This window comes from Protopterus annectens, chromosome 4.part1 (assembly GCF_019279795.1).
Source record: "Protopterus annectens isolate FY-2018-M chromosome 4.part1, PAN1.0, whole genome shotgun sequence".
NCBI classification, from domain to species: domain Eukaryota; kingdom Metazoa; phylum Chordata; order Ceratodontiformes; family Protopteridae; genus Protopterus; species Protopterus annectens.
In genome coordinates, this window is record NC_056734.1 from 968,058,625 (window position 1) to 968,082,173 (window position 23,549).

The window sequence follows — 23,549 nt, forward strand, 5'->3', positions numbered from 1 at the left end:
CTCCTAGGAAGCACATGTTAAAGATGGCTGAAGATTTGATTACTTTAATTAGGGGTTCCATGCCCCCCCCTGTGAAGAGGCCCAGGATAGACACAGAGTTGGAGGGTCTGGTTCAGTCTTCCAATGAGTCGGATTCCTCTGTGGAAGAGCTTCAGGATTTCCCTCCCTATTCTGATTCAGAGGCTGAGGACGCTACTCCCTCTGCGTCCCCTCCAGAAGATTTTTCTTTCTCTGAAACATTGCATTCCATGAGAGAACATTTCCAGTGGGATGGCCAGGATTATTCTGATTCTCGTAAAAGGCTGAGAGAATTCTTGTTTTTACCTCAGCACAGGCCTTTGGCTATTCCCCCTGTACTGGATGTTGTTCAGGATGTGTTTTCTGAGGCTGCCCTTAACCCAGATTCTCTGCCCCCTGCCCCAGTTAAACCAGATAGATACTACAGGGTTCCGGAAGCTCACAAGTACTTGTATAAGAGTCCTAGGGCTGATCCAGAAACTATTTCTCAAGGCCCCAAAGGTGTTAAGGCTTCTGTGGTTAAGAATCCGGTTCCTCTGGACAAGGATGCTAGGGCCCTGGATAGGTGGGGTAAAAACTGTATACCTCTTCTACTTTGGCTATGAGAGCTTTAAATTGTCAATTTCATATGCTCAGGTATCAGAATTATTTGCTAAGTCAATTGAAATGTAAAGTGGATGCTTTATCTGAAGGTGTTGACTGTAAGGAGCTTCAGGATTTAGTGCATGCTTCAGACCAGGTTGGTAAGCATTCTTTGCAGTGTGGTTTTGATGCTTTACAAGCTTCTTCCAGGGTGGCTGCTAGTAGTTCTGTTGTTCGCAGACATGCCTGGCTTAGAGATCAGTCCTTGTCAGAGCATGTTAAGGCTCGCATTATGGATGCTCCTTTGCAATCTGATGTTCTTTTGGCCCTCCAGTGGAATCAGTTTTGAAAAAATGGAGGAAAAAGCTAAGACTACGCAGACGGTAAAGTACTTCTTACAGGTTCAGCCCCCTAAGTTCAGTAGGAATTGGCCTGCTAGGGGATGGTCTTTTCCCTCTTCGGATTTTCATTCTAGGGGCAGGTCGAGGCGTGGTAGAGGTAGGGCTTCCTCTCAGGGCCCTGTTACTTCTAGGCCTTTGAATTCTTTTACCCCTTCTGCTGGGGTGGGCAGGGGTCAGTCCTTTCGGAAGCAGTCCCAATGACCTGTGTCTTCAGCTGCCGGACTCTGCTTTGCTGGCACCTCCTCTAGGAGGAAAACTGGGACTTTTCAAAAGGTATTGGCATTTGGTTACCCAAGACAAATGGGTATTGGACGTTATAACTCGAGGCTACAAGTTTTATTTTCATACATTCCCTCCTTTCAAAGGTATGCCGGATGTGCCTCATCAGCAAAGACTGGAAGCGCAGGCACAGATTTTTTCTCTGCTCCGGTTGGGAGCAATACAGGCAGTTCCTTCTGTGGACAGAGGCACAGGGTTTTATTCCCGTCTTTTCTTAGTGCCAAAGAAGGGAAATACTTGGAGGCCCATTCTGGATTTATCCATTCTAAACACCTTTCTGGAAATTCCGAAATTCAAGATGTTGACGCTGCAGCAGCTGTTGCCTATGCTAGGCAGAGATCACTGGATGGTGACTTTGGATCTCAAGGAGGCCTATCTTCACATTCCTATCAGGCCCAGTTGCAGGAAATTCCTGAGGTTTCGGACTGGGAATTTGCATTATCAGTTCTCTGCATTGCCCTTTGGCTTATCTACTGCCCAGGGTATTCACAAAAGTCCTGGCTCCAGTAATAGCTTTTCTCCGGCTAAGGGGAATTCAAATTTATCCTTATCTGGACGATTGTTTGATACTGGCTCAGGGCAAGCACGAACTTCTTCGACATCTGCAGTATGTGATGACAGTTTTCAGATGCCTAGGGTATTCTGTGAACGAAATAAAGTCCAGTCTAGTACCCTCACAGGAGATGTGTTTTCTGGGTGTGAGACTGAATACAGCTACTCAGATGGCATCTCTTACCCCGGGCAAACAAAGAAATCTTCACCTATACTTCCAACAGCTATCCGTAATGTCCAGGCTGACTGCAAGGACAGTCCTTCAAGCCTTGGGGTTCATGGCATCTTGCATTCTAGTACTTCCCAGGAAGCTACAATGGTATCTCAAAAGCGTTTGGACTCAACACAGCCACGATTTGGATACTGTCATTCAGATTCTACCTTGCATTCAGAAGGAATTTGTGTGGTGGGCTCAGGAATGTCACCTAAACAAGGGACTCTCTGTGACCCAACCGGAGGCAAGTCAGATATTAACGACAGATGCCTCGGAGTCAGCCTGGGGAGCTCATTTCAAAGGAAAATGGATTCAAGACCTTTGGCCCCCGGAGCTGCTTCACTTGCATATCAACATGAAGGAGATGCTGGCAGTTCAATTTGCATTAAAAGCATTCAAGGATCTACTTCGACCGGGACTGGTGTTGATTCGAACAGACAACACAACTGTCATGTGGTACATCAACAAGCAGGGGGGAACTCATTCTTACCCTCTTTGCAGACAAGCAATGCTGTTATGGGAAACTGCTTTGGATCTGCACATCACTCTTCGAGCACAGTTTCTGCAAGGAGCACAAAATTCGTTAGCAGATGTTCTGAGCAGACAGATGGTGGATCCTCACGAATGGAAGTTGGACCCTCAGGTATTTCGTCAGTTGACCATGGCTTGGGGAACTCCAGACATAGATCTGTTCGCTTCTCCTCTGAATTCCCAACTACCTCTGTTTTGCACGAGGCTGTTTCATCCGAAAGCCTGGAAAATAGATGCACTATCCTTCAGTTGGAGCAACCTTCACGTGTATGCCTTTCCTCCTCTGCCTCTTCTTCCAAAGGTCCTGTTGAAAGTCAGGAGGGACAAACCTTGCATGATCCGTATAGCGCCGGATTGGCCTCGTCAACATTGGTACCCTCTGCTGAGGAGCCTAATTCACGGGACGCCTTGGCCATTACCACGGATTCCTCACTTATTGTCTCAAGAAAACAATCATTTTCTCAATGTCAGGGTGCAATCCCTACACCTGACAGCCTGGCATTCAGTTTTAGAGGATGAGGGCCTTCAGCTCCCTCAACAAGTTTTGGATGTCCTTTTGGAAGCCAGGCGTCCTAGTACTCGAAAAGTTTATGCTGATAAATGGAAGAGATTTTTTCTTTGGTGTTCAGCTAAAGGCCTTGATGTCACGTTGCCTAATTTGAGTTGTACTTTGCAATATTTGACTATGTTACTGGACAAGGATTTGTCCTTCTCTTCTATAAAAGTGCATGCTGCAGCTATTTCTGCTCACTATGATGGTGATCCTCCTTTATTTTCACATCCTTTGCTTAAACAGTTTCTTAGAGGGGCAAAGAATATAAGACCCCCACGAAGGGCTCCTACTCCTGCCTGGGATCTTAATTTTGTTTTGGGAAAGCTGACTCTGCCTCCTTTTGAACCTGCGGCTATGGCTGAATTGAAGTCGTTGTCCTGGAAGACTGCTTTTTTATTGGCTGTTACTTCTGCTAGAAGGGTATCTGAATTACAGGCTCTCATGGCAGTGGAACCTTTTCTGATTTTTCACCAGGACAGAGTTTCCTTGCGTACTAATCCTACTTTTCTGCCTAAGGTAGTTTCTAATGTGGCATTGAACCAATCTATACATTTGCCTACTTTTTATGCTAACCCCCAAAATGAAGGGGAAAGAGTTTTGCATTCTTTGGATGTGCATAGGCAGTTACGGTATTATTTGTTCAGAACCAATGAGTTCAGGAGATCTCAACAGTTATTTGTTTCGTTTGCTGTGGCTTCAAGTGGGAAAGCTGTCTCGAAACAAACTATTTCCAAGTGGATCGGCCATTGTATTGCTTTTTGTTACTCTCATCATGGTAAGGAGGTTCCAGTTGGGATCAGGCCTCATTCTACTAGGGCTACGGCCACCTCTACTGCTTTTTTGAGAGGGGTAGCTACTAAAGACATTCTAGAGGCAGCTACTTGGAGTTCTGTACATACATTTACAAAGCATTATCATTTGCCTCTTTATTCTAGGTCTAGGGCTGGGTTTGCCACTGCAGCCTTACAGGGCATGTCTGCAGCTCCTCCTGCTATTTAGTTGGCCAGCCTCCCTTTTTCCATTGCTCTGGGATTCTACCCATTTGTCAGGACTGCAGCAATGGGAGACGAACATAGTACAGTTTTGTACCTACCATAAATGTAGATGTTCGAGGATCTCCATTGCTGCAGTCCTATTTTCCCTCCCTCCTTCCCCCTTTTTCTTTTTAGATTGGGGTTTTTTGGGTGGTGTTTTCTTTTTTGCATTCTGACATCTGAGGCAAGAAAGACTGAGGTTATGGCGTCGGTCATGCGCATTTGTACTGACAAGTACTTACGTCAGTCTCAGGCGCCCGTGACCGACGCCGGTTCTAGCCCTTTGGTATTCGGGCCGATGGTGGGCAGCGGAGTACCCATTTGTCAGGACTGCAGCAATGGAGATCCTCGAACATCTACATTTATGGTAGGTACAAAACTGTACTATTCTCTGATCATAACCCTTTATTGTATGTTCTCAACATGGATGCCAAGATTCACCTCTCGAGCAAATGTCTTGACATCCATGTCTCGGACACATAATAAGTGGGTTATGATTGGCGACACAATCATGATCTCTGTATTAAAGTATATTACTGTTGCAATGGATTTATACTGAAGACATTATGTTACAAAAGCATGACCAACATGTAATCGTAATAATGCATCTGTTTATATGTTTCCATTTTTTTCTGCAAGAAATGTACATAGAAATATAATCTGTATATTATGGTAAACTCCCTGTTTTAAGCACAGCAGGGATTAATGGTAGGAACAGCATGCACAAAGTAGTGAACAGTGTGATTAATTTAAGTGCAGTAAATCAAATTCAAAATACTTTTATTACAGAAGAGAAGTATTAGTGTTAACTACAGTGACACCATCACAGCCAAAGACATTGTTCTACATCTGTTGGCATTACTAATTAACTAGCTATTCAGATATTACATCCAAAAGAGTTAAGGCCATAGTTTAAAAGAAGTGTTCAGAAAGTCCCAATATATTTTTGAGTTTGTAGTTCAGAAAAAATATGTATGAAGTTAGAAATATTATACTTAAGTAGTTCCAGTCTTAATTATTTCATGCTGTTTCAAGACATAATTTTCTCAGTTAAGAGTATGATGACAAACGCTATTAGAGCAGACCAGGAACATTTGGTTGGAAACTGCTGACTGGAAGCACCATTGCCAAGGTTACAGTCTGTGTAGGGTTCAATACATGCAGCAAATGCCATCACATGAGGGATATAGCTTTGCTCTTGGACGCCATGCAGAAGGTGGGCCATGGGGCCTTTGGAAAAAATTGCTACATCTTCTCCTCCATGGGTTTCTGAGTCCAGAGGTACTGCAGTTTGTTGCATGTAGTCTTTATTTTCTTGATATAAGAAATATGACATCATTAAAACAGTAAAAATAATATTTTATACATGGCTGTATATTAAAATATAATCATTCACTGTGTATATCTCTTGCTCTTTTTCTCTCTTTATCTCTCTCTCTCTCACACACACACACACACACACACACACACACACACACACACACACACACACACACACACACACACACACACACACACATACACAGAGCAAAGTCACTAGCATTTGTGTACATCTAATCACACTGAAAAATGCACATTCTTGTTGTTCTACAGTTCAGACATCTGTATATAAACCTGTCCAGTTTGTTAAAGTTGGCATGGTTATCCCATCTTGCTGTATACTGTAATGATAGGTATGTTAGAAGAGAAGGGGGCACCAGAGCTGTGTGAAAGGCTACTGTCATTTGTCATCTTTGCAGCTTGAATACTCTCACTCTGCTCCTTTACATCAGAAAACGTTCTGACAGAAGACTTTGTGATACCACAGTTTTAAGGTTATGTCAAGTTATGCATGTCATTTTGGAGACCATTGACAGTAGGTACCTGATGGGATTTATTTTTCTGATATCCATATTCAACACAACTCAGAGGTTTCTCTCACCCCTGTGTTCAGTGATATATTTGTCTCTCTGTGGCAGATACACATACATTTAGCAACAGAAGCAGTCCTTACCCTGGGACACTTCCATAATCTGGTTATCAAGTCTAATGGTTCTTATGTTAAATGCAGATTCACATGCATAATTACAAACACAAATATGCATTTTTTGGCAAAACTGCTCAAAACTTGATATATTTCCCATAATATCCAAACAATTAGCCAGAATCCATACAGATACTGTTCCTACTAGATTAGAGGACCACTGACAGAACCACTGTCTTACGGGATTTAACCAAGTCTTCCACAGAAAGGAAGGAAAAACACTGAGATTTGCTTCAGCTTTTACATTGTGATGGCTGTGGAATATGCCCAGCAGAGAGACTGGCATGAGGAAACCTGTATGATCCCTCTGCAATGTGCCCAGCACAAAGACTGGCATGAGGAAACCAGAATGATCCCTGTTGAAAGTGCCCAACATAGAAATTGGTATGAGGAAAGCTGTATGATCAGAGACCAGCATCAGAACAATGTAGGAAATGAAGACAGTCAGAAAACAAACACCATTCACATCCTGTGCTAGCAGTGTTCATCCATGATGCAGCCTGCCCACCTAAGTCAGTAATGAACTTTGTCTGGAGTAACTAGAGGTTGAGGTCACACCTTAACACTTGCCAATCAGAAGAGGTCTGCAGTAGTTGCATGCCCAACAATCTGTCTTGGGGTTTGCACTGTTTAACCCAAATTAAGGCATCCAGAGTATAACCATGCCTTGCATGCTAATATCTTGCAGTTCCCTGAGTTCTCCAGAGGATGCTTGGAGTTTGTACTTGAGACTAAGCAGTCTTCTCTCCAAGATGTTCCTGAATTCAAACATCAGGCCTCATCAAGTTATGCAGAATTCATCTGTCAGAGAAGACATACTTCCTCAGGTTTTCCTACTCCAGATGGGATCTGAGGGCATCCTAGTTGATGGCATACATTTTTTTATATCTTATATCAGTGAGGGGAAAGCCCCATAACATAAGTGCACACCCTTAGGGAGTATGGCTTGATGCAGTGTCTCACTGTGACATCTGCTGAATGCTGCATTATGCATCACAGCCTTGTGAATGACGAGGTTTAGGTCTCAGTTTTCTGTCTCACTTGTCAAAGTTTCAGTTCTATCTAGCGACTCAGGGGCAATTGAAGCTGGCAGCATTCCTTGAGTCTTGGAATAAAGAATATCTGAAAAAGACTCTCACAACATCTACACTGGGCTTTCAAGTGGTCTGCTGTAACTTTGACTGCAGTGATACTGTGACTATGGTTATGGCAGCAGGCTGTGGTGATTATCTGAACAAAGAGGGTTTGATTCAAGCTCTCCTGTTTTAAAGAGGAGCTCAGGCAGGCTGAAACTATATTTGACTTTTCAGATCTGGCTGAAACTGTAAGAGAAGGAAGCAGGATATTACACACTAGAACATCTCTATGAAGCCCTTCAGCTTCTTCCTCACTACTCCCTCTTTCCTAGAAAGAAGTCGTCCCCAAGCAGAATGGGTAGGCTTCACAAGCTGTGCCATCAAGCCTCCAATAAGGATAGCCTGTGCCAGGTTCCTATCAGTTCGTTGAAACTTCAACACCATATGATCGAACTGTGAAATTGAAAAACTGATTATCGCGAAGCCGCAGCACACCGAATTCTTTCCCAGGGAAAGATTTCTGTGGGCCGTTTCTGTGGCTTTGCTATATTCAGCACTGTGGTGGAAAGTTACAGGCCAGGTTCAGGTAAGTGTGAGATTGTGACGGACCTTAGGGTTAGGGTTTGGGTTAAGGTAATTGAATAGATAGTAGTGTATGTACAGTTTAGTGTAGGGTTAGATGTAGGATTTTAAGTGTATGTGTGTGGATTGCTGTGTTTTTGGTGTGCTTGTGCTGTGTGTGTGTGTTTCTTGGAACAACGATTTTTTTCCCTGGGAAAAATATCGCTGTTCTAAGCCTTCAATGTGTTTGCACTTTGAGGTTAGACGTTCGAACATATGGTGTTCGAACTTCAGCCGTTTCATCGAAGTGATATAGACCCGCCTGTGCCAATGGCATAGAGGGATAAAGGTCTGGCTTCAGTGCAGGCAGTTGAGGATGGATGTGCCTGTCCTCAGGGGATGGAGCATGCTGGTTGTATCCATTTCTGAGATATGGAGGAGATCAGAACTCAGAGATCACCAGGATGGGAGTGTGGGAAGGCTGGAAAAGTGTAACTGCTCTGGACTCAGTCCATGTACATCCTCAAACCACTCCTCATAAGCTGCCCAGCCTAACAGACAGTGTGTGTGTGTGTGTGTGTGTGTGTGTGTGTGTGTGTGTGTGTGTGTGTGTGTGTGTGTGATATTAGCATGATGCCTTTTAATACGCCTAATATGTTCCTGAATATGCTTACGTACAGGTATCATAGTCTGACTTATGTAATCTTCATTATAAGGGCACTTAAGACCATGCACTTAAACATATGATGGTTTAATATCAAATCCATTTATAACAAAAGTAATATTTTTATCAAAATACTTGCAGATAGAACAGCCCTTGCATTCAACACAAACTGTTTTCCGTTTTCATAAGAGTATTAACTACATAATCACCTATACTAGGAGAATTATGATAAGACATTTTTAAACTTAAAATCCTATATACACGAGTACAACAATTTACAAATGTAGGAATATTTATAACATATGAGATATGTAGACATGTGCCCACTGCTGTACAGGAATATGTACAGTACGCACATGGAATAGCTGAACTGCACATGAGCAGCTGTTACATCTTTTGCAGAAATGTAGGAATGTTTAAAAGCTTACACAATTAAATATGCATATAGCAGCTATGAAGAACTTTAATGGGTAATATTACAGCCACTTCTAGTGAGAGGAAAAATCATTTTTAATGCAACAGTCAGCAGTGTACTCCATTGGATTCACATTAACAGATAGTTAAACGTAAAACATATTAAGTTCAGCTGGTGACAAAAGTTAAAGGAAGGAATAATGTGTTAAGGTAGTTTGGTATCTGGAGGCATGTACATGCTGAGATGAGTTAGAATAAAATGTTTCCAATGGAAATAGATTAAAGCTAATAACGAGTTGATCAAACACAAAGATATCTTAAGTTGATTGAAGTACTATTTACCTTTACTTTTATTTTACTTTTTTTTTCCATTTATTTTTCATTTATTATTGACAGTTATTAGACTACCAGTGTTTACTCCATACCTTGCTTTTTGTGCTGGCAGCCTTGGGCAGCATTATTTGCATGTATTGATGTACTGTTTTGTTTAGATTTTTGCTTTTTATTAGCATATTAACTTGTCCTACTTCACATTTTTTCTGAATTCTTCATGTAACTATTTTGTATAGAATAAATGTATGGGTTCTAAGTGTCTGATATACAAAATGGGACCTATTTCTGAGACTCTGTTCCTTTTTTCTGCTTTGGCTTGGTCAGTGCTTCCACTGATGCCTTGGGGCTCTTAGGTGGAGGCCGACAGCAATCCCTCTAGTTTGTAGGTACCATGTCACAAAGTCCTTTGTGATGTACCCATGGGAGCCTTTGTTATATCTGGGACAGCCTGAGAGGCTGTATTACAAATTTGTCCAGAACAAGCCTGGGATTATCTCTTGACAGATCCAGCTTTATGGCATGGTAGTTTTACTAGAGGACTGACCGGATAAGATGTTTGGTCACATACTGTCAGCTGTTGGGCCTATTCGTTCTCCATTAGTCAGCACCAGATTTGGGGAGGGAGGTTTCCTTATAACACTGGTCAACCACTGCCACTTAAACTAGGGCTACCAACTACTTTGAGTTCAAAATGGGTACAAGAACAACCTGCTTATTTATGATCCAGCAGCTAGTGCGAGATCATTCTCTTAAGACATCAGAAGCAAATGCTTCCAACAGAAAATATTTAATGACAGTTGGTACCATAACTGATACTATACTGATTTATATTTGCATTGAGCAAGGCCCCTGAATATATCATTTCATTTATTTTCTTTTATATTTGCTTAGTTGGTTTTGTTTGTTAACTGGGGTATAGCACTGATCCAAATGGACATAATTTGGTCTCAGCAAAGGTGCCCAGAGAATAGCACAAAGAAAAGAAATAAGCAGCAGTTGTGCATTTATGAATAGAAAGAAGGCATTTACTTGTTGATGGAATTATAGTGTACCAGAAACAGCTGTATACTATTGTGTTAGAAGTGAATTATAGTGTACCAGAAACAGCTCTATACTACTGTGTTTGAAGTGAATTATAGTGTACCAGAAACAGCTGTATACTATTGTGTTAGAAGTGAATTATAGTGTACCAGAAACAGCTGTATACTACTGTGTTTGAAGTGAATTATAGTGTACCAGAAACAGCTGTATACTATTGTGTTAGAAGTGAATTATAGTGTACCAGAAACAGCTGTATACTACTGTGTTTGAAGTGAATTATAGTGTACCAGAAACAGCTGTATACTATTGTATTAGAAGTGAATTATAGTGTACCAGAAACAGCTGTATACTATTGTGTTAGAAGTGAATTATAGTGTACCAGAAATAGTTGTATACTACTGTGTTTGAAGTGAATTATAGTGTACCAGAAACAGCTGTATACTATTGTGTTTGAAGTGGTCATATTGAAATCATAAACATGACGTAGCTGACAAATGCTGGAAAGAGTAACCCTTTAACACAAGTATTCTGTATAACTAAACTAGGCTTACTGATGTCAGCTAGCCACCCAGTGGTGTGAATCTTGGCTCTAGATGATTGTCACTGTTGAAGTGACACCTCAACTCGATGTGCAAAAATGGGGAAATGGGTTGTGTATGGATGGGTGGATGGCAGCCTTGTATGAGGGTAGTGGAGAATGAAGAGATTGTTATAGAGAATAAATAATGGAGGTAAAACTACTGGGCAGTTGGAAAGGTGGTAGGTGGTTAGACCTGAAAATGGAGACTAAGATTGCAGTAGTATGAGTTACAAAGTGGGAAAGAATCAGTAATGTGAGGAGAAGTAGAGAATATTCTATTGTTATTTTAAGTTATCGTGCCAGATGGGAAGCAGTGGCATTTACACCTTTTTTCTCAAGTGATCATTGAAACTTTTCCTAAAGTTGAGATTGTTGAATGAGTCTTAGGCTGGAAGAAAGGGGTTGCCACAACTGCAACTGTGTTAGTGTATGAACTACAAATGTGCATACAAATGGACAAAACATTACAATACTCAGTTAAATACAATTATTTATGTAATATAATGTACTATTGTCTTTCCACACTGTCCCAGCTTTTGGCAGAAAAGTGTTCCTGAAACACTCCATGTACATGTTTAATATTGGTCCATAATACAATAAATAAATACATGTTTGCATCTTGGTGATGAGAACTGAGTCTAAGATGGCTAGTTCTGATAGAGTTTAACATATGAGTGGATGAGTAGTCCTTAACTTTTGCATTGTGGAGAGGTTTTGATTGGATTTGCTCAGACCATCACTTCTGCTACCCCTCAACATAGACATACTCTGGACTTGTTTTATCGGCAAGGTGTCATGAATAGTGACATTAAGGGGGAGATAGTCACCTAGATGAAATATAATCTGGTTTGTTTTGCTGTCAAGCCACCTTAAACTGAACCCCCAGATCTGGGACAGGGATTTTATTCTGATCACTCCACATATACTATCTCCTGTTTTCTTTTAGCTCTTCCAACAGAGCTGTGGGCCTGATCCACTTCATCTTCCTGAGGTTTGTCATGATATCTTCTCCTTGGATCAGATTACTCCACAACATGCACATTTCAGGGACCTGATGGCACCAGAGCTGCCAAATTACTTTGAACCCTGTTCTACCTTTCAGCAGAGATCTCCTGGAAAAAAATGTCTGTATTTGCCCAGAGAGATCTCTGTACTACTTTCCATCTTGGAAATGGTTTGAATTTAAAACTCCTAGTTATGATTATTTTGTTTCTCTCTTCTTCTTCTCTTTCGACTGTTCCCATTAGGGGTCGTCACAGTGGATCATCTGTTTCCATTTCTTCCTGTCCTTTGCATATTGCTGTGTCACACCAACCACCTGCATGTCCTCTATCACCACATCCATAAACCTTATCTTAGGCCTTCCTCTTTTCCTGTTACCTGGCAGCTTCATCCTTAATATATTTTTCCCAATATACCCATCATCCCTCCTCAGCACATGTCCAAACCAATGCAATCTCACCTCTCTGACTTTGTCTCCAAACCGTCCAACCTGAGCTGACCCTCTAATATACTGATTCCTAATCCTGTCTATCCTTGTCACACCCAGTGCAAATTTTAACATCTTTAACTCTGCCACATCCAGCTCTGAGTCCTGCCTTTTTATCAATGCCACTTGTCTCCAACCCATATAACATAGCTGGTCTCACTACCCTCTTGTAGACCTTCCCTTTCACTCTTACTGGTACCTGTCTGTCACAAATCACTCCTGACACTCTTCTCCACCCACTCCATCCTGCCTGTACGCTCTTCACCTCTCTTCCACACTCACCATTACTCTGAACTGTTGATCCCAAGTGCTTAAACTCATCCACCTTCACCAACTCCACTCACTGCATCCTCACCATTCCTCTACCCTCCCTCTCATTCATAGTCCTGCTGACTTTCATTCCTCTCCTCTCCAGACATATCTCCAACTCTCCAGGGTCTCCTCCACCTGTTCCCTACTCTCACTACAGATCACAATGTCATCTGCAAACATCATAGTCCATGGGGCCTCCTGTCTGATCTCATCTGTCAACCTGTCCATCACCAGTGCAAATAACAAAGGGCTCAGAGCTGATCCTTGATGTATGCCACCTCCACCTTAAACACATCTGTCACTCCCACTGCAGTCCTCACCACTGTCACACTACCCTCGTACATATCCTGTACCACTCTTACATACTTCTCAGCCACTCCTGACTTCCTCATACAATACCACAACTCCTCTGTAGGCACCCTGTCATATGCTTTCTCTAAGTCCACAAAGACACAATGCAGCTCCTCCTGACCTTCTCTATATTTCTCCATTAACACTCTCAGAGCAAACATTACATCTGTAGTGCTCTTCCTGGCATGAAGCCATGCTGCTGATCACTAATCATCACCTCCCTTCTTAACCTAGCTTTTGTTTCTCGATTGTTTCCTGTAATTCTGCAACTACTTGTGGACTGAATTAATTCTCTACTAGATAGGTTATTTCATGCCTAGAGGTTCTAGACTTTGTTCCTCTTAAGACTGTCTGTCCCTCTCCTGTGTCCATGCAGTTTATGACTGTTCACTTAATAATGCCTGCCAACAGTCAATTTGGGTGTCAAATTCACGACTGCTGGCAGGCCATTACTGCTTAATAGTGAAAGTAAAAAAGAACATTAAATGTGACATCTTTTCCATTAATCTACAAAATGCATCTTTTGCATTTCTTATTCAGTTAAAATAATTTTCTCACATTTAATATTTTTAATTGTGGCTGTAATGCTGAAAATTCATTGGTGCAATTAAGTTATACTGGAACAAAAATCAGTTTGTGTGTGTGTGGTCTATGTTTCAAGTGCTGTCAGCTTGAATGGGATAAGGCAGCCTACACAACTAGTACTCAGACATTAGTAAACACATTTTGTTAAGCACCATAGGCATTAATGAGTTAAAAAAATCTTGTTATACCAATTCTTTACAATGCTGATGTTGACTGCAATATTCTGGATAACTACCACCCTATTCTGACCTTCCTTTTTAGGATCATAGGAAGTACAAGGCAAATGAATAGTCTTTCAGCTTTTCCCAGTTAGGGGTTGCCACAGTGGATCACCGGTCCGCTTATGATTGGCAGTGAATTTGTACGGTGCTGAGATGCCAGCCTGGTGCCCAACCTTCAGAGAAGGCACACACACAGACTCACACACCTACATGCATGTCTTTTAACATTCAGTTGATTGCAGGGAGGACATGCAGACTCCACACAGAAGGAACTCCAGATGAGAATCAAACCAGAAAGCCTCTTGCTGTGAGGTGACAATGCTAACCACTGCACCACCGCAGCTGACTACAAGGCAAATTAATTTTGTGACCATTTACACTTTGCCAGTACCCACCCTCACACTACAGCTCCTCCCTCAAGGAGGACCAGGCCAATAAAGTCAGGGGTTAATTTGTAAATACCCATCTGAAAGAGGTTAGTGTATCACTCTAGGTATTCTGGAGGTGGCAAAGGTGTAATGAACCTCTCTCTCTCCACTTTCTTTTGTTTATCTACTGGTGAAGATTTAGATCTCTTGTTCTAGTATTTAAAGAATTATTCAATTTGTAGAGATACAAAACATCCTGGACTACAGGGTCCATAATGGCTCTGAAATCAAATCATATATCTCCCCTCCTCAGTTTATAAGATGCTGAATAAGGAGACAGTGCTTCCTGTCTCTTGTGGTACCTTATGGTTTTTAAGACTGTGATCTTCTTCTTCTAGTTGTTTTGTATGTCTAGTCAGGTACATTCAAAAAGAGAGATTGTTTTCAGTAATTGGTCCAATCAACATGGAATATTACATGACAATGACCTCTATGGGTCTTGAAGACAACCCCTTGGTGATCAGATGTGCTAAGTAGGACTTGCTGACTACTGTTGTTACATGATGATGACCTGAAAAGTATTAATTCAAATACCAAGGTCTGTAGCAACATGCTCATTTTGGAGTAGGTTATTTTCTATGTTGTACGCTGGAGGGAGGAATAGTTTATTAAATGTGACTATGTTATTTTTTTAGCATTTAATTTAAGCCTGTTGTCAGCACACCAGGTGTTTACAAGTGCAAGTTCTTGTTGTAGGACTTGGGTTTCAGAGGTTGAATTGATAATGACTCCCAGTTTGCAGTTGTCAGCAAACCTTCTTAGCCATATGGCTTGGTTTTTGGTCTGGAGAACAGAAAAGTAAATACCAAACAAAATGTTCCAACACCACCACCGGTTATCTTCATACTGTTTTATCAGGCACTTATTACCCATACCATATAGCTCCTGTCCTGTAGCCAATTTGCTGTCCAGCTTCCTATATATGCAATGCATTTAACTTGCATATTATGCTTGCATGGGGTATGGTATCGAAGGCGTTGGTCAGGTCAAGGTATGCTGTGTGAACAGCATGGCCTCTGTCAATAGCTTATGTTACTTTTTCAAAGAAGTTAACCAGATTAAATAAAACAAATTAGTGTGTATACCAGCACCATTTCTGACCAAAGAAAACAAAACAGTCCTCATAGTGGTGTAACTGCCCAAATATTCCAAAAAGACTCCAAAGGTAAAATGAAAGAACTTTAATAATAACCATGAAACACCAACAAAAATGGGCTGATATTTTGAAGGCACCTTAATGTTTATGGACATCAGAGGCTTGATTTTAAGGTCTGTGTTTCTAAAGTATAGCCAAACAATCCACTTATGCTGAACAGATGTGGTTAGAAAAGTCCAAAGCATGTCATGTGTCCAGCCAGTGGGATTTGCCTTCATTGTCCTGAATGTAATGATAAAGAATTAAAAAGTAAGATGTCATGGATATTCAGAAGCAATGTAGCTGAAATGCTAATATGTCCTTTAGGCGTTATTTATATATATCCCACAGGATTTCACTGCAGGAGATTTGAGGTATTAAATAGAAAAGACTCTTGCTTGGCTGGATCTTTCTTGCAATTTTTACGGAATGGTTTGTCTGTGTGACCTTTTCATCATTTGGTTTGGTTGGTTGGTGGGTTGGCTGTTTTTTCTACACTCCATTGATCTGACACAATCCCACTGCCCTCTGTGATTATTATGTTGATATAGTCTGTCTGACTGTCTAACATACTAATAAGACCTGACCACTCTGTGTACCTGAATTGACCCTTTAAACAGCAAGCTGATATGAGCCTAACATGGAGAGCTGAGTTATCCTTTTAAATAACAAGTTGCTATTATCCTGTGATCCACTGCACTACCATGTCCTTACTGCCTTCAGCGGGGTGTTCAGCTTTGATTTTTCCTGCATCTTTCCAACAGGCCATAAAGTACAGTTTTGTACCTACCATAAATGTAGATGTTCGAGGATCCACATTGCTGCAGTCCTAACTATTGGGTAGTCCGCTGTCCAGTCGGCCCGAATACCAAAGTATATGGCTGGCGTCGGTCAAGGCGCATTAGACTGACGTCAGTACGTCAGGGTACTAATGCGCATGACCGACGTCATATCCTCAGTCTTTTCTTGCCCCAGATGTCAGAAGACCCTAAAAAGACAAGGCCAAAACCAAAAACTCCAAACATACCTGCACCAAAAATATGTACAATATATACAAAATTACCAGAATATAACCTCACCTACACAACCACCCCTAAACACAGAGGGGAAGGAGGGAGGGTAAATTGGACTGCAGCAATGTGGATCCTCGAACATCTACATTTATGGTAGGTACAAAACTGTACTATGTTCTTCATTCCACATTGCTGCAGTCCTAACTATTGGGTAGAATCCCAAAGCAGAGGTAAGGGAGGCTGGCAAATCATAAGGAAGCAGGAGCTGACAACATGCCTTGCAAAATAGCTGTGGCAAAACCAGCCCTAGACTTAGAGTAGAGAGGAAGGTGATAATGCTTAGAGAAAGTATGCACTGAACTCCAAGTAGCTGCCTCCAAAATATCCTTAGTTGCCACCCCCCTTAGAAATGCTGTTGAAGTGGCAGTAGCCCTAGTGGAATGAGGCCTAATCCCAGCTGGAATCTCCTTGCCATGATGGGAATAACAAAATGCAATGCAAAACCCAATCCACCTAGAAATAGTTTGTTTTGACACAGGCTTGCCCTGCGAACTCAAAGCAAAAGAAACAAACAACTGCTGAGACTGCCTAAAATCCTTAGTCCTGCTTAAATAATAACGCAATTGCCTGTGTACATCTAAAGTGTGCAAAATCTTTTCCCCTTTATTTTGGGGATCTGCATAAAAAGTAGGCAAATGAATAGTTTGGTTTAAAGCCACACTAGAAACCACCTTAGGCATAAAGGAAGGATTAGTATGTAATGATACCCTATCCTTATGAAAAATCAAAAAAGGCTCAACCGCCATAAGGGCCTGCAACTCAGAAACCCTTCTTGCAGAAGTAATGGCCAACAAAAAAGCAGTCTTCCATGACAAGTATTTCAATTCAGCAGTAGCCGCAGGCTCAAAAGGTTGTAGAGTAAGTTTCTCCAACACAAAATTGAGATCCCAAGCAGGAGTAGGAGCTCTACGTGTCTTATATTCTTTGCCCCTCTAAGAAATTGCTTGAACAAAGGATGTGAAAACAATGGTGGGTCACAATCATAGTGAGCTGAAATTGCTGCAGCATGAATCTTAATGGAAGAGAAAGACAAACCTTTGTCCAATAACTCAGTAAGATATTGAAGAGCCACACTCAAATTAGGCTCAGAAATCTCCAAATTCTTTGCTGCAGTCCAAAATAAAAATCTCTTCCATTTTTCTGCGTACACTTTCCTTGTACTAGGTCTTCTGGCTTCCATAATCACATTTAAAACTTGTTGAGGAAGTTGAGACCTGCTGTCTTTCAAAACAGAATATGCCAGGCTGTTAGATGAAGAGAGTGAAGCTTGACATTGAGCAGGTGACCGTCCCTCTGAGACAACAGGTGTGGAATCAAGGGTAAAGGCCATGGAGGCTTCCTTACCAGACTCCTCAGTAATGGGTACCAGTGCTGCCGAGGCCAATCTGGAGCTATTAAAATCATCCTTGGCTTGTCTTGTCTGACCTTTAGAAGCACCTTTGGGAGAAGAGGCAGAGGTGGAAAAGCATACACATGAAGATTTTTCCAACTGAAAGAAAGAGCATCCACTTTCCAAGCTGTGTGATGAAACCTCTTTGTGCAAAACTTTGGCAGCTGGTGGTTTAGTGGAGAAGCGAACAGATCTATGTCTGGAGTTCCCCATGACACTGTCAATTTTTGAAATACATGAAGATCCAGTTTCCACTGTGGGGATCCATGATTTGTCTGCTTAACACATCTGCTAAGGAGTTCTGTGCTCCGGCAGAAACCTTGCCTGAAGAGTTAGTTGCAAGCTGAGCGCAGTCTCCCATAAAATCATTGCTTGCCTGCACAATGGGTAAGAATGTGTTCCCCCTTGTTTGTTGATGTACCACATGACAGTTGTGTTGTCTGTTAGAATCAACACCTGCCCTGGAAGAAGTAACTCCTTGAAAGCCATTAATGCAAACTGGACTGCTAACATCTCTTTCATGTTGATATGTAGATGCTGTAGTCTGGCAGGCCACTTGTCTTGTATCCACTTTCCATTTAGATGAGCTCCCAAGCAATGTCTGAGGCATCTGTCGTTAGAATCTGACTCGCCTCTGGCCGGGTCACAGAGAGTCCCTTGTTTAGGTGACATTCCTGAGCCCACCACAAAAATTCCTTTTGAATGCAAGGTATTATTTGAATGACAGTGTCCAAATCCTGGCAGTGCTGTGTCCATACATTTTGAGATACCATTGCAGCTTCCTCATATGCAGTTTGGCATTGGGAAGCACCAGAATACAAGATGCCATGAACCCTAAGGCTTGAAGGACTGTCCTTGCAGTCAGCCCGGACTGAAGAGATAGTTGATGGAAGTAACTGGAAAGATTCTTTTGTTTGTCCGGGGTTAAAAAGGCCATCTGGGCTGCTGTATTCAGTCTCACACCCAGAAAGCACATGTCTTGAGAGGGTACTAGACTGGACTTTATTTCGTTCACAGAATACCCTAGGCATCTTAGCACTGCTATCACATATTCCAAATGCTGTAGAAGGTCTTCCTTTTCTTGAGCCAGAATCAGGCAGTCGTCCAAGTAAGGATAGATTTGAATTCCTTTTAGCCTGAAGTAAGCTATCACTGGAGCCAGAACCTTTGTGAATACTCTGGGCAGTAGATAAGCCAAAGGGCAATGCAGAGAACTGATAATGAGAATTTCCAGCTCGAAAACGCAGATACTTCCTGCAACTTAGTCTTATAGGCACATGAAGGTAAGCTTCCTTGAGATCTAAAGTTACCATCCAGTGATCTTTGCCCAGCAGAGGTAAAAGCTGTTGTAACGTCAACATTTTGAACTTGGGAATGTCCAGATAAGTGTTGAGGATAGATAAATCCAAAATTGGTCTCCACGTGTTCCCCTTCTTGGTACTAGGAACAGGCGAGAATAAAATCCTAGGCCCCTTTCTGGCACAGGAACTGGCTGAATGGCCCCTATTTGGAGCAACAGAGAAATTTGCTTGTGAGCCTCTGTTCTTTGTAGAGGAGGAATGTCTGGCATGCCTTTGAAAGGAGGCAAGGTATGGAAATAAAACCTGTAACCGTGGTGAATGATATCCAGAACCCATCTGTCTTGGGTAATTAAATCCCAATTTTCTTTGAAAAGAGACAGCCTTCCTCCCAAAGGTGCTGCCAGGCGAGAATGTACTGGCAGCTGAAAAGGCAGGTCATTGGGTCTGTTTACGAAAGGACTGACCCCTGCCCTCACCAGAAGTCTGAGCAGGTGAACTCCCTGTTCTAGGCCTAAAAGAACCTTGAGCTCTGCCCCTACCACGTCTAGACCTACCCCTAGACTGGGAATCATAAGCAGGATATGTCCATCCCTTAGTAGGCCAATTTCTACTAAACTTCGGAGGCTGCACCTGCAAAAATCCTTAACAGTTTGCATAGACTTAGCCTTGTCCTCCATTTTCTTTAAAACTGCTTCCACAGGCGAACCAAACAACACATCAGACTGTAAAGGAGCATCCAAAATCCTTGTCTTAACATGCTCAGCTAAATTCTGATCCCTCAACCAGGCGTGCCTACGAAGAACAGAACCAGTGGCAGCCACCCTCGAGGAGGCCTGCACAGCATCAAAACCACACTGCAAGGAATGCTTACCCACCTGTTCAGACACATGAACTAAATCCTGCAACTCTTTACACTCAATACCTTCAGCCAGAGCATCCACCTTAGACTTCAATTGTGAAAGGAGATAATTCTGATATTTTAACATATGAAACTGACAATTCAACGCCCTCATGGCTAAAGTGGAAGAAGTATACACTTTCTTTCCCCATCTATCCAAAGCCCTTGCCTCTTTATCAGGAGGAACAGGATTTTTAACAACAGAAGCCTTCACACCTTTAGGCCCCTGAGAGACAGTTTCCGGGTCTGCCCTAGGACTCTTAAAAAGATACTTATGGGCTTCAGGCACCCTATAGTACCTATCCGGTTTAACTGGGGCAGGAGGCAAAGAATCAGGATTCAGGGAAGCCTCTGCAAAAACATCTTCTACCACATTCAGAACAGGAGGAATAGCTAAAGGCCTATGCTGGGGTAAAAACAAGAATTCTCTAAGCCTCTTCCTGGAATCAGAGAAATCTTGACCTTCCCATTTAAAATGCTCCCTCATGGAATGCAGAGTCTCTGAAAATGAAAAATCCTCAGGAGGCGAAGCTGAAGGAGTAGAATCATCCACATCAGAATCAGAATAAGGAGGATACTCCTGCAAGTCTTCAGCCGAAGACTCAGAAGCCTCCGAACATTGCTCAAAACTCTCAAACTCAGGTTCCACCCTAGGCCTCTTATCAGGAGGGGGCATAGAACCTCTAATCATAGTAATCAAATCCTCTGCCATTTTTAGCATATGCTTCTTAGGCAAAGACCCTGAAACACTCGGAGAAACCCCACTGAAGCTAAACTATGCCTGCCTCTTAAAGAAGCCTTGGAAACAGAAGGGGAGGCCCTAACCACCTTAGGAAGAGAGGGAAGAACAGCCACCTGAGAAGCCCCTTCAGCCTGGCCTACTTCCTGAGAGGACACATCCTGTAACAGTAAAGTTTCTCCCTGAGACTCCAAAGAAACTCCTGGCAGAACCTCCGGCTCCACTGAGCCTTCTAAAGAACCGACGTCCGGGACTGTCGGTTCTTCCACTCTAGGCTTTGCTGCTTTGTCCTTGCACTTTTGGCGAAGCGGGCCGGAGCATCCGACGGCATTTTATAATTACAACGCTTCCCAAACACTAACCTGGCACAGTCTAACCTTCTCTTAATAGTGCGTTTATTAAATCTAGCACAAGAGCGGCATCCAACAACGTCGTGCTCAGGCCCTAAACAAGGTATACACAAAGTATGGTAATCCCTATGAGGTATCTGTTTCCCACAAGAAATACAGTTATTCACTTTTTCTGACATCCGGTTAAATACTGAGGCAAGAAAAACCAAAATATTCCCCAACGGGGTACTTAGCCAACTTTGATTCGGTCTGAAACTCTGACTTCAGAAACTTTCAGAACGCCAACCTGCACTCGCAAAACTGCTTCTGCATCGGACCATGCGGCAAAAAAGACTGAGGATATGACGTCGGTCATGCGCATTAGTACCCTGATGTACTGACGTCAGTCTAATGCGCCTTGACCGACGTCAGCCATATACTTTGGTATTCGGGCCGACTGGACAGCGGACTACCCAATAGTTAGGACTGCAGCAATGTGGAATGAAGAACATCTAACCAAAACTACACTGGTATTGTGACATGATTTTGCTGTCTTACTGCACAGTATAGCTCACTCTTACTAACCAATGCATTGACATCCTGCAACTGCTTTTCTCCCAGTGGAGTTTTTTGACTAAATCCAATTGGACAATCCAGGTAAACAAAAGCAAAACAAAATAAATAAAAAGTAAAACTGTGGAGTGTCTTTGGACTCTCACACATTCCTACTTGATGGTCAGCTCACAGTGGACAAACAGGAATTTTTAACTGCCTAGCAAGCAGGGCCAGCCTTAGCGGTGGACTGTCCCAAAGGCCTTTCATCAGATCAGTCTTCACAAGGAAATAGCAATGACATTAATAAAAGTTACAGAGCCAATGGGATGAAAGAGACTACCAGCATTGTTGATACAACTATACACTCCCTTGACACAGGCATTAAACCAAAGGACAATGCATCACATATTCCGTTTTTTTCTGAAACTGCCAATCGTGCTCAAGGAACAGAATTTGCAACGGGATAGATTCCTGAGCAGGGACAGGAAAAGAAGGAAAGCAGCAATATGAATATAATATTTGAAAAAGATTCCTTGGTGATAAACCTCACTAAACATACCTTGGATGCAGCGCAATTGTCTTTATTGAACAAAGGACTGGAAAGGACCAATGAAAGGCAAACCCTACAGAATCTGATTAAGGCTGACAGTATACTATAAAATCAGCTGACAAATGGGGTGCTATCGTGATTCTAGATGCTGTTGATTACCATAGAAGGATGTTGAATATGCTCAATGATGATAAGACCTATCAAAGGACACCTAAATGGGAAGCTCGTAGAATAGCCCAAGGGGTCAATTATACTCTTTTTGAACTTATGATGGCTAGTGATATTACTTCAGAGCTATACGAGTACCTGAAAGTTGAATATCCTATGACCACAGTGATCAACTGTTTTCTCAAGCTGCATAACAATAGATACGATCCACCCCTATGACCTATTGTTTCTGGAAGGGGTTGGGTCACTGAACCTGCTTTAATATATATCGACCATCATCTGTAGCAAATATTCCCAAGGCCACTACTCTGTTAAGGGACACTCCCCATTTTTAAAAACACTTTATGCCAGTAAATTGAGATTGGAGAATACAACTGTTGTTGTCACCCTGGATGTCAAGAGTTTGTTTACGGTGATACTGAATAATTTTGGTATCAGAGCTATACATGAATTTCTTGGACAGAATGAAGTACTTGACATAATAATGCATGTTACTGAACATCATACTGCAGAATAATGTTTTTGTATATGGTGAACAACATTACTGGCAGAAATGGGGAGTGGCTATGGGTACGTCCTGTGTGAATAGTTATTCCAATATAGTGATGGCTAGATGGGAGGAAGAGCATATTTTCAACAATGGTAACCCTTGGAAGGTAAATATTTACTACTGTGGCAGATTTGTGGATGATATAGTCCTCTTATGGAATGGTAATGAAGTCAAGTTACTCAGTTGTGCTGATTACCTTAGCAACATCATTCCTAGAGTTTGAAGTACGGATTTCCACACGTGAGAAGGAATTTTTGGATGTCATATTGTTACTGAACAGAGCACCAAGATACACAGAAAGGATTGTCGAAGGAACAATCTTTTACATAGAACAAGCATGTATCCCCGACATGTATATTCACACATTGTGAAAGGGCAGCTATTTAGAACATTTAGGTTGTGAACTGATGATATGGTTGAGGAAGATGAAGAAAGTCAGCTGATGGATTGATTTCAAACATGTGGATAACAAAGAGAAATAAAGATAAGAGGGTTAATCTTGCTACTAGAAACTTAAGTAGGACAAAAGACGAACCCTATTTTTCTGATGGCAGAGATAAGAATCTGACTCAACGGACACAACCACATGAAGAGAGGAATACAGCCAAACCTATAAGAT

At 42.0% G+C, this 23,549-nt stretch overlaps 1 protein-coding gene across 1 annotated transcript in view; it reads right to left on the reverse strand.

Annotated features, from left to right (window-relative positions):
* Positions 1-4,927: 4,927 nt before the first annotated feature.
* The window catches only part of LOC122801137 (intestinal-type alkaline phosphatase-like), a 457,280-nt gene continuing 438,658 nt past the window's right edge, over positions 4,928-23,549 (reverse strand). Inside the window, exon 10 of the mRNA XM_044070678.1 lies at positions 4,928-5,478. Within this exon, the coding sequence (XP_043926613.1) occupies positions 5,195-5,478 (284 nt within the window). The 3' untranslated portion in view covers positions 4,928-5,194. The remainder of the gene's footprint in view (positions 5,479-23,549) is intronic.